Below are 15308 nucleotides of genomic sequence, written 5' to 3' on the forward strand. Positions count from 1 at the left end.
GGGAGACCCGGGCAGAGCCCGCCCTCTATGCGCACTGGGGGCCGGCAGGGGGCTCTGGATTTCGGTCCCTCCCCTTTCCCTGGGTGTCTCGGAGCACTCCGGCTCTCAGACCCTCCTCCAGCCAGGTGCAGGCCGGCGGGAGAGGAGGACGCATCTCTTCTTCCGGCGCCCCACCATGGGCAATACCTCCAATGACTCCTGGCCAGAGAACTGCGATACTCGACAGTGGCTCCCCTCCGGCGAAAGCCCAGCCATCAGCTCCGTGATGTTCTCGGCCGGGGTGCTGGGGAACCTCATCGCGCTGGCGCTGCTGGTGCGCCGCTGGCTGGGGGACTCGGGGCGCAGCGCCGGCCGCGGGAACTCCATCTCGCTGTTCCACGTGCTGGTGACAGAGTTGGTGTTCACCGATCTGCTCGGGACCTGCCTCATCAGCCCTGTGGTGCTGGCTTCGTATGCGCGGAACCAGACCCTGGTGGCCCTGGAGCCCCAGAGGCGCGTGTGCACCTACTTTGCCTTCTCCATGACCTTCTTCAGCCTGGCCACCATGCTCATGCTCTTCGCCATGGCCCTGGAGCGCTACCTAGCCATCGGACACCCCTACTTCTACCAGCGCTGGGTCACATGCCGTGGTGGCCTGGCTGTGCTGCCCGCCATCTACACAGTCTCCCTGCTCTTTTGCTCCCTGCCGCTGCTGGACCACCGGCAGTACGCCCAGTACTGCCCTGGGACGTGGTGCTTCATCGGGCATGAGCAGACCACGTACCTGCGGCTTTACGCCACCTTGCTGCTACTGCTCATCATCGCAGTGCTCGCCTGCAACTTCAGTGTCATCCTCAACCTCATCCACATGCATCGCCGGGGCAGGAGAAGCCGCTCCGGACCCTCCTTGGGCAGCAGCCGGGGCGGCCCTGGCAGCCACAGGAAAGGGGAAAGGGTATCCATGGCGGAGGAGACGGACCATCTCATTCTCCTGGCTATCATGACCATCACCTTCGCCGTCTGCTCCTTGCCTTTCACGGTGAGTCGCTCCCTTCATTTCCACAGAGGAACCGGGCAGCCTTCTCACACTCTCCCCTCTTACTCCCACCCTTTCCACCACCACACACATTTTGCAACTTGTAAAATTATGGCCTCATTTGTAAAGGGTCTATAGCCTTCCCCTCTCAATTCTCACCTTTGCCCCACTTCCTACTTCCCTAACCCCAGCAAACGGGCATCTCTATGCTACTGCTTCTCATTTACCAACACAGTCCCCCTGAAAGGGAGTCCTGGCTCTCCACTAAGCCAGCGCAGACTGCCACCCTAGAGCCCGAAGCCACTGTACAAGGCCAGTCTGGCTTAGTACCTGACGAAGAAGCAGCCCCTTCCACCTTTGGGTAGTTGTCAGTTACAACCTGACTTCCCTGAGCTGTAGTTCGCCTCCCGGTGCCCCCCCATCCACTGGTGCTAGTTCTCCAGGCTCTGCCTTCTGTTTCTCCCAGAGCAAAATGTAATACTCAACCCATAGCCTTCCATTGAGAATGGTCCCAGGTGAGAAGGGTCCATGTTGCCAGAAGTCCAGAGCATTCATTGTCTTAAAAGTTCAACAAAACCTAGCTTACAGATTTCCCAAACTACATATTGGGAGTATAACTCTTTGTTGCCATGAAAGTTCATAATATGTTCATAATGATAATTAGAGGAAAGGCTGCTTGCTTGGAGGAACCCCTTGCCTAGGTTCTGGGCTGGGTGCTGCCCTGGTTGGGGGCAACATCAGTGGTTAGTTCCATGATGCTGTGAGTTTGAGCCTCCTAAGGTGTAATGTGGGTAGCAGAGCCTGGGATGTATCCGAGCATGTGCTGGCCTCTTACAGAGAAATGAGAGCTCAGTTTTAGCAGCTCCGCTTCCTAATCTTCAGAAGCACAAGACTGACCCTACAGGGAATAAACAGTTGGCAGTGACTCTCACCTGACACAGTCTTGGAGAAAAGAAAAAGATAAATGATGCTGCCATTGGTCAGTGTGACCTGTAGAAGCTGAAGAAGTCACTTTATCCTACTTCCCGCCTCCCTCACTGCTTTAGATTATCTTCATAAACTCATCCATAGGGGTGGGAGAGGACACAGGATCCTAAAAGCCTAGATATGACCCTCCCACATACACAAATTAACTCCCTTTCTTACCTATGTTCTCTCCTGCCTGGTCCCCACTGTCCTCACACTTCTGCCCCATCTTCTGTCAGGGTAGAAGCTGCTCTGAATCAGTAAGTTACACTTTGAGAGGAATGAGATGGAGTATGTAAAAGATGCCCTTTTATAAAATGAAGTAGGATGTGGGAGGCTGCATCTCCCATTCACCCTGAGCTGGGGAGTTTGCAACAGAAATGCTGTGAGGTAGAAACCAACATGGCTTCCACAAGTTTGTTTTGTTTTACTGGTAGAACTGGTAGAACTACATTAGGAGCTAAATTAACTTTTTGGCGTTGGGACTAGGATGCAGAACATACATGTATCTGTGAGAGAAAGCATTTCAAGTTCCACTAAACAACTTAGAATTTAACATGAGAGACATAAACCATTTCTGAATTGGGGGGTACCTGTTTTGGACTGGTGGGAATCAGGATGTCAGTCCTTAGAGTTTTATCTATCATTTGTGAGTGTGTACGTATAAAAATACCTTCCACTCTCAGCTACTTAAAATAGCTTGGGAACAGGCTCAGAGGTGACCACACACTTGTGAAAAGGATTGTTATTCCCTTTGAGGAGGAGAGCAGGAGGAAAAGGTCTCCCCCTTGATCATGACTGACCCGCAGCATAAACTGTATTTTTTTAAATAAAGGCAGTTGATTTTCAATAGGTTCCCCAGTTTTCAAGTAAATTTGCCTTTTGCCATGAGAATTCCATCATTGCCATATGTTGATTTTCAGATACACACACGCAAACACACACACTCGTTTCCTTTACTATTAAGCCAGGGGCAACTCCAGAGTTGCCAAATGGAAGAACTAGAAGTCTGGTTAGAAAGGGTGGGGACGTAGGAAGTTTGCTTTGAAGCTGAGTTTTTATCTGAGTGCCTGTTTATGGCTTTGGGGGGCCAGATGTAGATTATGAGGAGGCTTAGCTCCTTCAAGCCACTCCTTGGCATTGACAGTATCAGCAAATATTATCTAGGTTCTCTTCTGCGTGTATGCATGGCAAAGAGTCCCAGACAAAGAGTGGGAAAAATGCCTAGTGTTAATGTAATCTAGAAAGTGGGCTACGCCGACTTCTTGCCTTGGGGCTAACATGACACATTTTCCAGATGAACTACAGATAACCCAGTAGGTGCAAAACAGATATTTGAACTGTACCCTAAATGGGAAGTACCAAGTCATCTCTCAATAGGGAAATTTACTTTGACCATTGACTAATTTTATTTTATCACTAGATTATTGATACTTGTCAGTATCTTTCATTTACACGGCACTTTAAGCATTATGAAATGCTACACTATCCAGAATTTAGTTACTTCTTGGAAGGCTTATCTGACAATTCAAATCTCAAAGCTACTGAATGGTGCATTACATTCTGCTATTTCAGAATGCTTGGCATGTGTCCCTGGGGGGTGCTTTTCCCCCATGTCCTTTTATTCTACTTGGCCCACACTAAAATTGTGGTCAGAAATGGCCTACACCAATCTCCCACCCAAGGCAGGAATCATTTCCACATATCCTAACCCGGGCTCTGATAGAAAAGGCAAGGGCTTCTGGTTGCCTTCAGAAATTCTCCTGTTCTTCTATAATAGCACACGCAGCCCAATAGAAATACAGCATGAACCACAAATGCAAGCCACATAAAAATTTCAAATTTTCTTGTAGCCACATGACAAAAAGTAAAAAGAAACAATTGAAATTAATTATTAGTAGATTTTATTTAACCCAGTATATCTAAAATATTATCGAGGCAAAATGTATCAATGTAAAATAATTATTAATGAACTATTCCAACTAATTTTCTTCCTGTGTCCCAGAAAATACTAGTAATCTACCCTGTCTCTGCCTCTTTCTAACTCGGGATAACAGAACTGCTTTCTGTGGCCCTCAAAGTGGGCCATGCCACCGGCCCAGCAAGGAGAGCTCACAGCTGTGTACCCAGTGGGACAACAGCCTAATCACTCCAGGAATGAGAAGAGGGGAGTGGGGAATTGAGGAAACCTGAACTGCTAAGGAATGTCAGCCATTGTCCCAAGGTGTGGGCAGGTTACAATTACTGCTTCCTCCAAGAATGCCAGCCTAGGACTTTCAAAGTTTGGGAATTGAAACTCAAAATATTAAATGCCCAGCACGCTGTTTTGAAGTCAAGTTCAACTTCAAATGTCATTATTATCAACATCAAAATGGCTAACATTTTTTTTTAAACATCTTTATTGGAGTATAATTGCTTTACAATGGTGTGTTAGTTTCTGCTTCATAACAAAATGAATCAGCTATACATACACATATATCCCCATATCTCCTCCCTCTTGCGTCTCCCTCCCACCCTCCCTATCCCACCCCTCTAGGTGGTCACAAAGCACCGAGCTGATCTCCCTGTGCTCTGCGGCTGCTTCCCACTAGCTATCTATTTTCCATTTGGTAGTGTATATATATGTCCATGCCACTCTCTCACTTTGTCCCAGCTTACCCTTCCCCCTCCCCGTGTCCTGAAGTCCGTTCTCCATGTTTGCGTCTTTATTCCTGTCCTGAATGGCTAACATTTTTGAGTGCTAATTTTTTACATACTTCAATCCATTATCTTCACAACAATCTGTCAAATAGGTAGCATTTTTACTCCCATTTTACAAATGAGGCAAATAACTTACCCTGGGTCCCGCAGCTAGTGAGTGAGCGCTGAAGCCAGGATTCAAAGCCAGGCAGCTTAAGCACAGAGCCTGTGCTTTTAATCACAATACTGTCGGAAAGTACTCATTTCAGGGGTAACATATGAGAAGGTTAATCCAAGATTTATAAGAGAATTGTGAAGATGTTATAAATATCTTGCCCACTTTGTCTCTTAATTTCAACTTTTAGCTTTAAAAATACAATGGCAAAAAGATGTTAAAAAAAAAAAAAAAAAAAAAATACAATGGCAAAGACCTTTTTCTCCTTATCAGATCAAGGGGCCTGAGCTGGGGCCAAGGGTACAGTTTCTTTTTTCTTCTGCACTGACCTATGCATTAAAAGGCTGAGTCTGAGATTTTAGGAGATCGGCTAGTGTAAATGCGGGTCTAAATTAAGAAATAATCAGATTACCCCTCACATAAAATTTTCTGTTGGTACACATAAGATATAACTGATTTTTTTAAAAAGCATTATTTTGTCGATCCAATATAAAGTCATGCGTAGGACCAACAACATATTCCAAACTGTTTATGCACTAAAGGAATATTGCGTAAATTAATACATTCCTCATGTTAATCAGATATTGTCATCATTTCACAGTGATAAATAGAAACTTTCTTCCTGAAATGAAACAGGACACAGGAAATATATCAGACCTCCATTCTTGACTCAGATACTGTTTGTCTTTTAATTTCCAACCCATATCTAGCCGTTTTCTCACTACTTTACTAATAATTGTGAATAACTTCTGGTCATTTTAAACTGTTTTCCCCATGTCATTAGGATAAAGTGCTTATGCATTTTATTCAGTTCTAAAATTTCAAGAGTGAACCATTGACTCATTCTAAAATGTCTTCATCTTTAGAAATTCTTTAGGGCTATAATTTCTAGGTTACTCTGATTAGTGGAAATCTGATCTTTGAAATACAGAGCAAACTCAAGTAAAGAGTACTGGAGTTTCCCATTCATTCCTGGTACTCTTTATGTAAAATGTAACATGAATGGAGGTTGTAAAACTGATTTGAAATTTGTCAATTACATACATGCACAGTATCACAATTCTAGTAGGGATGAAAGAGAAATTCAGAAATCTCTGCATAACCAAAACAAACTTTGTCTGGTGATATTTTGAGTTAATATCCATGTACTACTGGAAGGCCCTTTATTATTCATACATCATCAATGATGTGTTTGGGGATTGTTGAAAGAGTTTTAACACACCTTACCTTTTAAGAGAAAGTTCTTCTATATGAGTGTTTTCACTTGACACCTTTTCCTTTGCCATTTGATATTATGAAATTGTGGTTGTAAATAATAACATAATTACACTGATTTTTAAAAATTTAGACAGCAAGAACTATGGTCCTTTTCCCTAAAGAGAAGTGGTGCGTTATGTCTACACCCTTGGTCAAGGTGATCATCACTGCCTGCCATGTAGCTGTGGAAAGCGTGGAAGAAAGAAAAGACCCAAAGAAAACCAAGTAGCTACTTAGATATAGCCATGGTTTTAAAATCTATAAACAGGAGAAATAATACCCATAAATCTTTGTGACACATTTGGAAAAAAGTCTCCTACAAACCCATAATCAGTCAGTGGTGAATTTCATGTGAGACTTTACGTCAGAGGCTTTTTATATAGATGGTGGCAGAGTGTGTAGTGGCTAAGAGGAAAGTCTGGGTCCTGCTACTATAATTGCATGGCTCCCCTACTTACCTGCGGTGTGATTTGGGACAGGACAACTAATTGTCTGAGCCTTGATCTCCTCCTTACTAAAATGGGAGTAATAACACTTTACAGATTTGTATAAAGATTAAACACAACAAGACACAAATTGCTTAGCACCATGCCTGGCATACAGGTGTTCAGTAAATATTAGCTACTCTTTCCATAGGATTCCGTTTCCAAAGGAAAATCATTTGATATTAATGACCAGGAACTGAATTCTGGAAGCTCCGTGTCATTTGTTTGATTGGCCAGGCCTAAGTGGGTCTTTTGTTTTTAAGTGTGATAAATGAATCATTTTAAACTATTTCAATTTGGGGGTAAGGGTCTAAAGCAGTGGGTCTCAACTTTGCCTGCATATTAGGATCACCTGGGGGGCTTTAAAAGCCCTGACACCTGGGTTACAGCCCAGGCTAATTAAATCAGAGTCTCTGAGAGAGGGAGCAAGCTATCAGAGTAGTTTTATTTCTTTCTTTAAAATTTTTTTTCCATCAGAATATTTTTAATTATCCACTGGGGATTTCAGTGCACAGCCAAATACATTTCTCATTTACTCTAAAATTCTGAACCCACTCTGTAGTCACATTAAAGGTAGGAAAGTAGCTGAAAGAAACGGTGCCAGGTCAGTGCCAAGATAAAGTTTTCCATGGAGGTGGCAAGGATTCTATGGAAGACAACAGAATACTAATTTTCCTCTGTGCCACTTTCCAGGTATCACAACAAGCTTGTATTCTTAGCAAAGCCCTATAGAGAGAGTCTGTCCTAAGGAATTAAAACTCACTAGGCTGGTTTACATTAGTCCTTGGTATTTTTCTCATAGCAGATTTACTTGTAGTATGTGCAAAAGCATGTATAAATTCTACCAGCCTCTGAAGCTGAAGTCCAGAATATCACCGAAACATTATTAATTAATTGACTTCTATCCATTGTGTCAGCCTTTAATTAAAATCCAGGATCAGCTGGAGGGAGAGGGAATGAGGAGTTAGTGTTTAATGGGTACAGAGTTTCAGTTTAGGAAGTTGTAAAAAGTTCTGGAGATGGATGGTGGTGATGGTTGCTGTTCCCCGTTCTTTTTATATGATGGTCAGTCAAGTGCAGCCACAAGAGGAGACAGGAGATGCTCCAGGAAACAGTTTATCAAACTCACAGGTCAAAAACAGGAAGCACTGCGTAACGTGCAGGGCCACATGAGGAAGTACCAGTGCAGGTCAGGAGGAAAAAGAAGCAGGAGCTGGGGAGAGCCTGTGCCACGGACTTTACTGGAGTTTCTGAGGGAAGGACAAGGCAGAGTAGGGGAAACAGTTTGGGACTGGCTATTTTGAAGCATTTCGACAGGCTCTAAGCTATACGAGTAGCCCCTAGTCGCCCCGTACCAGGCCTTGGAATGATGAAAGCTGCCTCCATGGGGTAAAGGGCCACCCAGCGGAGCTCTGCATTGGTTAGTTTGCATATCAAGCGATTGCTTCTGGGTAAGCCCTTGGCTATCTCTAAGCATTGGCTAGCCCTGGAAGGGGCAGTCTCTCCCCAGCCAGAAAGTTTTTATGATGTCAAAACATCACAATATACAGAAAATAAAAATACAAACAGTACAGTTGCACAACAATGTGAATGTACTTAATGATACTTGAAAATGGTTAAAATGGTAAATTCTATTCTATGTATAATTTAAATTAAAAAGAAAAAACCCAGGGTCCACAAGATTGAAAATGGTGAACTCTAGGCAAAAGCCAAGAACGGAAGGAAAAAAAATGGAGAGGTAGGAGAAGACAAAACTTACATCAAGAACTTCAAGGTTCTCTGAAGTATGTCTCTTTTCCAAGCATAAAAGAGGAAATTATCTTCTACAACATATTGGCCAGCTCCTAAAATGCAAATTTTAAGCATTTCTAAAAATTACTCAGCATAGTGGATGAAAAGGAAAGGAAACAAATAGTACAGAATTGCTTCATCCTCTAAAACCATTTTTCACTTCTCATTGGTCTGTCACACTCTAAAGAGATCAGGAACTATGGTTTGGGTTACTTGCCACAGAAAACCTGACTCATCTTCATGTGTGACCCATGACACTAGAGGCTGAGCCCTCTCTACATGGCCCACTAGACAATCCAGTATTATATTCTTTGGCAAAATTAGATCTAAACTCAGCTACAGACTTTTTCTACAACAGAATGCTCAGTTTGTGTGTGTGTGTGTGTGTGTGTGTGTGTGTGTGGTGACTAATATATTTTAATCTATCAGGTTTATGTACACTGTTATCCTGAATTCCTAAACTTCAAAATCGCTCCTTAAATACACCATATAAGTACTATCAATTTCTCATTCAAAATAGTTTAGCTGACAAGAAAAGTATTGCTCCCTTGCATATCCCCACCTAACTTTCCTCTTCTCTGTATACTCAGGGACATCCACTATCAGTTCTTTCTTTCTTTTTTTTCTTTACTCATCTGCCAAGTCTTTTCTCCATTCCCTTAAGCCAAGATTCTCTGGCATAAACACCTATGGCTGCCAAACCTTCCTGATACTGTCCTAACATAAGCAACCCGAAGATGGCTACTCTTCTCCCTCCCTGCAATTTGCTTTGTATATCCAGTTGCCAGATGCCTGCAGAATAAGTAGTGGGGGGAAAAGGAAACAAACCATTCCTTCTTCTGGCAAGGGAGAGTGGAGGAAAGAAGGAATAGCTCTCTAACTCACCAGCTGCCTTTGGTAAGAAAGTCCCAGGAGCTCTATAAACAACTGGTTTCAAACGACTAGGTATGATTTACATGTTTCTCTCTTTTCTGTAAGCCATGTGGAAATGTTTGATCTTTATCAAGCATGTACTGGTCCACTCTCTGCAATCTGACCAAAAAGTTGTGTTGTTCCCTAAATATCTAAGAAATCGGATGAGAGCTGGTATACTGCTTTGAGGACATTGGCCAATGCGTAAAGATGTGTCAGTGGCCAATGCGTAAAGATGTGTCAGTGGCCAATGCATAAAGACGTGTCAGCTTTCCGGTGTTTAGGACTTTGTTCTGAAGACCTTTGGTCTAACATAGGCAACCTGGATGTAGCACACAGTGAGCACTGCTCTGGTGTCAAGGGACTTGGAATTTGTGTCCTGAGTCGGCCACTAACCAGCCCTGGGAACTTGGGCAAGACCCTCACCTTCTCTGCACCGTGGTGTCCTCACTGGTAAAATGGAGATAATAAAGACTAACGTTGGGGGGACACTTATTAAGTGAGCAGTTTTCAGTAGCTGACCCGGATGATTTCCTCTCATCCTGCCAACAACCCCAAGAATAGGTATTGTTATCATTATCACCCATTTTAAAGATGCAGCAATGAAGGCACAAAGAGGTTAGTTTTCTTACTTATGGTCCCAAAGCTATCTGTGGAGCCAGGATTCAAACCCAGGCAGCCCAACGGCCAGAACACAGGCTCTGTTGTGTGCCCTCTCACTGAATTGTCGTAATGAAGCCAGATTCAGTTTTTGGAAGTAAATGCAACATGTTGTTATTAACTCACTTCCTCATCTGTCAGAGACAATACTTATGTTTCAGAGTGTCTGTAAGGCATAAACATGTGCGAGAGGAGTGAGATTTTGCTACCTCTCTCTCACCACTACGACCACACACAAAACACGTTTTGCTTTTCAGTCTTAAGAAATTGCATATGGTCTAAGCCTGTCCACTGCTACAATGTAAAACTAACATTCTTTTCCCCTTTTGCTTCTTACAGATTTTTGCATATATGAATGAAACCTCTTCCCGGAAAGAAAAGTGGGACCTCCAAGCTCTTAGATTTTTATCAATTAATTCAATAATTGACCCTTGGGTCTTTGCCATCCTGAGGCCTCCTGTTCTGAGACTAATGCGTTCAGTCCTCTGTTGTCGGGTTTCATTAAGAACACAAGATGCAACACAAACTTCCTGTTCTGCACAGTCAAATGCCCGTAAATAGATTGACCTTCGAGGATGGTAGTTAAGAAGTGCTTAGTGAGCCAGCATCTGGAAGATCATTTTGAAATGGTTCCTTGGAGAAATGGAGAAAAGTTAGTTTATAAATACAATGAAGCTACCCTAATAAAACAGAGCAAGCAAACATTTCAACAGTGGTTTGGGCTACAGACGTGCTGATAAGGCACTTCGTGGAAGGTATCAGAAGGCTCTATAAAACCTACCGTCAAAGAGCACGTTCCATGGCCTTTAGAGGAACAACCAATTGCACTTAAGATCCAGTGCCTTTCGATTTAAGCTTTCCTGTTGAATGAGAAACCATGTAGTTTTGTAATTTGTTTAAAACCCTAAATAGTTACTGTGTTTTCTATTTTAATCTTCTAGGCTAGTACCATTGTAAACATACAGTGTACAGTCAGACCAGATAAAACTTCTCACGTATTCTCTAGGGAGTGGATATGTGCAAGCAACCAAGCCCGGTGTCTTGTGATCGTCCTTTCTTTGGACAATGAATCTGAAAACCATAGGTACTTTGTACTGTATGTTTGTGTATGTGGGAGTGCTCTCTTTTTACAACAGTATAACTCAGTATTACTGAGTAGGCTCTGCTCGTTAATGTCAGCTTTTTCACCATCCACAAGAAGCTGTGTGTCAGTGTCAGGTTATTTATTTTATAACGTCTGCCGTGCTAATAGTGACCAAAAAGGCTGGGAATTTTCTTCTCAACAATAAATAGTAGACTACTAAGAGAGGTAATTCTGATTAATACTCTTCATTCTATTTCCAGGGAATCGTATACGTGGCTATGTCTGAAGCCAAATATTAGGATCAAAAACGGAAAAATCTGGTCAGTTCTTCAGAAACACTGGAACTCTTTTAATGCTGATGTTGAGGACATAACTAACATCTACTTTATAGGATGGTTGTATTGTAGCAAAATTCATCTGGGAAATACGGCTTGACTCATACTTAATAGGAAATCATGTAACAGTGAGTCATATCTTAATATATTTCTAAATCTAAACGTTTGGCATTATGTAAACTCGGCATAAGATATTTCAGTGAATTTGCACTGTTTAATCATATCTTATTTACAGTGTAAACTCATCTGAAATGTTACAAAAATAAACTATAAAACAAAAAATTGAAAATGGGATAGTATGTGATGAATTCCCCCCAAACAACAATTTATAATTAGTGTAGATATAATAATTTTTAAAATGAGATAAAAGTGGAAAATTTTCATTTAATTTGGCAGGTTTTTAAAGTGTGGTTGTATTACAGATTAGAGTTTGAAATATTCAATACAGTACTTGGTATTAGAGGATTTTTTTTCCCTTATAGCATGATCTTTGAAATAGTGGACACCTTATTTTTTTGCAGTGAGTGTTATTACAGCATAGTTGTAATAAAAAACCAAAAAAGAATGTTAGTCTCATTGAGTTGCTTACGCAAAACTATTTCCTATAAGTAGTTATCAGACTAGATGATCACTTAGGAGTGATTCCAGACGTATCTAGAAATCAGTGTATTTTGACACAATCTATGTCAAATCATCCCTTATTTTAAAAAGAATAAATGAATGGTTTGCTTTCCTACTAATTTAAACAAACCAGGCAAAGTTTAACTTAGCTAAAATCTGGACATTTAAATAAATCTTCCCTGTCCACCAAGTATTCTAGAGTTAAGAAATTGTTCTAAATAGGATTAACTAGGCTCATGGGTAATTCCTAAACATAAAATTCTAAAGTTACTTTGAATCTGGAAGATTAATTTCCTTTATCAGATGACTTTTTTCCCCTCCAAATGAAAATGTTAAGTACAATCATTCACCGTACCTCACCACCCCCCAAAATTCTCGAATAATGCCTGAGAACTTAAAAACACAAACTTGGACATAATATCACTACTGGGAACAAAATTTTCACTCTGTGAAAATGAGTTTAAGTCATTAAGAACTGATAGATTTCCAGCACTTTGATTCCTAGTATACTCCTGTTCCTTGCACTGTGTTAAATGACTAAATCCTGTTATTTCATCTGCACTGATATTTACATAGAAGGAATTGAAAGTTAAAGTCCTGTGTAATAGTAAACTGCTTACTATTAATGGAAATTTCAAGGTAATAGAAAAAATTACTGATATTGGATATGTAAATATTTTTAAATTTTTAAAAATATTTTTAAAAATCACGTCCCATCAGACGTACCTGTTTACGTTTACTGACTCATTTTCAAGTAAAATAAAAAACACAGAATTTCGCCTGGTATATCAGAGAACTGAATTGTGACGAAAAAAGGCCTAGATTTTATTCTTTGCCCCTAACAGTGAGTGGAATGAAAAGGGAGAAAGAAACTATAGTGGATGTTCAACTCAGAATGCCAGCCCTAACTTTAGGTGTCCAGAAATGGGATGGGCCAAAGCAGTCTATCCTAAGCCGAATTTCCTTGGTGGTTCACTGTGGCCCCAGGTCATCTTTCCCAAGAGAAAACTGGGAAACTCTGGTACTAAACTGTGGCCTTGAATCTCTAAAGATCCTGATAGGGCCTGAGTTTGCTTAGAAACTATAGAAAGCCTCCCAAAGACTTGAATCTCAAAGTGGTCTGGACCCATGACGACCCAGAGCCAGGGCAAGGCTCTAGAAACAGCACCAACCCAAAACTGCCATGCTGGCGGAGGCTGTGAGCCCTGGGCAGGTGGAGGGAGAATCCGATCCACAACACTGTGTTCTCAGTGTAATTCAGTTCAACTGTTGGTGCCCCTGCCGGCTCCCATCAGTGCACTTTGAAAGACAGACTGCCCTCTTGCTATCGTAATGTCAGCTCTGCTTTGAACCAAGAAGAAACCAACATGTTCAAGTTTAGAATTCAATGCCTTTGAAAGGCAGGGGAAGACAATTAGCTCACACTTAAGATGAGGGGTTTTTTTTTACTTCACTTAGCCAAATCTAGTGGTTTAAGCCAAAAATAATGGTTTTCTGAATTTGGGGAAAGCCCCTGTTTGAGTCCTTCACAGAGAAACAGTCTTCCCTGCAAATTTAATATGTGTGGACTTGGCAATACCTACTCATGATGACCATCTTCTGCCTTTATGAAACACAACTCCATTGGAATTTCTCTCTGATTGCACGTTTGAAACATACCTATAATCATTATACTAACAGCATTATCGTTGATTTTTTTTTAATTTACAAAGCATTTGATCACCTGCAATACACACTATGGAAATAAATGTCATTTTAGCAATTCACAGAAGCTATAGTCTAATTTATACATGGGAACAAGGCCATGTATTGGGCATTAATTTTATTTCAGAAAGTTACTTTATTTTCTGGTAGGTTTTATGATTTTTATTGTAAGTAAATTTTCTTGAATTATATTTTTTTATTTCCTATAAAATGTATGTACAATTAAAGGTCAGTTTGGGTGGTTTAATTCTGTGATCTGTGTGTTTCATTTTTTAAAATATGCCAAGTCAAACAGATCAGTAATGATTCCAGCAGAAAGAGCTGGCACATTGAAAAGGGTAATTGAGGACTGTTGACTGAAAGGAATATTTACAGAGGGAAGAGCAGGGTTAAGGGAATCAACAAGGGATGGTGGAGGAGCCCTTGGAAGCTGCTGTCACTCCCAGGCCTGAAGGAACAAGGGAGGAGCCCTGAAAGCTGTGTCCTACCCAACAGAAGCTGTGGCCTTAAGTAGGGAAGCATAGCTGCTGCCGAACCACAGGGAGGGAGGGAAGGGACTACCTTCCTGGAAGATCTTCCTGCTCTTCTGCCTGTTCCTCCCATTGGCCAAACCCAACTATAATCCAGAGAGTAAGGGGAACCTGGGTAATGCAGTCCATGAAGACCACAGTACAGGTGGAGAGTAGACTTAGAGGAGCAGATGAAGGATATCCATCATAAGGAGATTAAAAATATGTTCTTCTTTTTAAAATTACACCAACAGCTCTGTGGTGACCTAAATGGGATGGAAATCCAAAAAAAAAAAAAAAAGGGGATATATGTATAGCTGATTCACTTTGCTGTAGAGCAGAAACTAACACAACATTGTAAAGCAACTATACTCCAATAAAAATTTTTTTAAATAAAATAAAATTACACCAACACAAAAACTGAAAACACAGAATGGGCAGCCTTTCTTTCTGCCTTCTACTCCAAATAGATATCCTCTAGCAAGCTTGGGAAATAAGCATCAGCCCCACGTGTATGGAAAGGGGTAAAATACTGTAGATTCCCTTATCAAAATATTTATCCTAGACCCTGTTCCCTTGACGCTCAGCATTTACATTTATCCCACCCTGGAGGCAGTTTATATGATTGGAGGAGAGAAAGGAGATCGGACTGAAGCATCTTTCTGCTTTCCCTGCCCACAGCAGTACAGAGTAATAGCTCTTCCTAAGCAGAAGAAAGGGTGATAGTCACGTATACTGGTCTAGCAATCAACCGAAACTTACTTTTAAGAAGGACCACAGGAGTGAGAAAAATCTAGAAAAATATCATTTAGTGCTGAGGGTAGGCCATATCCCCAAACTTAACATAAGCTGGGATGCATCTACACAGCTATTGTAGAGAAAGAGTATATATAGCAATTCAGCAATGCTGCATAGTTTAAAATGCTGGTAAAAATATCAAGAAAAAGCAGATTTTAACAAAATGGGAAAAGATTGGACAAAGCAAGTCTCCTAAGGCCATCTGTCCATGTTGCCCTTACTGCTACCACAGGATTTGTCTTTACTCCCTCTTTAGTCTCCTCCCTTTATCCCTTTCTGGAGCATACTTTTCCTTGCAGACTAACCCCTTTTCCCCT

At 41.5% G+C, this 15308-nt stretch overlaps 1 protein-coding gene across 2 annotated transcripts; it reads left to right on the plus strand.

Moving 5' to 3' along the window:
* Positions 1 to 142: 142 nt before the first annotated feature.
* Positions 143 to 13931, plus strand: PTGER2 (prostaglandin E receptor 2). 2 transcript variants are annotated; one of them, XR_003433638.1, is made up of 3 exons: positions 143 to 1018; positions 10280 to 11024; positions 11285 to 13931. XR_003433638.1 is itself a non-coding variant. In XM_027111244.1 (2 exons), the coding sequence occupies exons 1-2, from the start codon at positions 176 to 178 to the stop codon at positions 10499 to 10501; spliced, it is 1065 nt and encodes a 354-aa protein (XP_026967045.1). In that variant the 5' UTR covers positions 143 to 175; the 3' UTR covers positions 10502 to 13931. The 2 variants fall into 2 exon arrangements, 1 of the variants encoding a protein (XP_026967045.1); XM_027111244.1 differs by having other exon boundaries at positions 10280 to 13931.
* Positions 13932 to 15308: the final 1377 nt, after the last annotated feature.

Source organism: Aethalodelphis obliquidens, unplaced genomic scaffold, assembly GCF_003676395.1.
Source record: "Aethalodelphis obliquidens isolate GAN/ISIS:26980383/991018 unplaced genomic scaffold, ASM367639v1 scaffold10, whole genome shotgun sequence".
In the NCBI taxonomy this organism is placed as follows: Eukaryota; Metazoa; Chordata; class Mammalia; order Artiodactyla; family Delphinidae; genus Aethalodelphis; species Aethalodelphis obliquidens.

Bases quoted from the DNA above. Each gene is read 5' to 3' on its own strand.
- PTGER2 (XM_027111244.1), top strand. From the start codon at position 176: ATGGGCAATACCTCCAATGACTCCTGGCCAGAGAACTGCGATACTCGA. The intron at 1,019-10,279 runs GTGAGTCGCTCC...TGCTTCTTACAG, and splicing joins TCTGCTCCTTGCCTTTCACG to ATTTTTGCATATATGAATGA.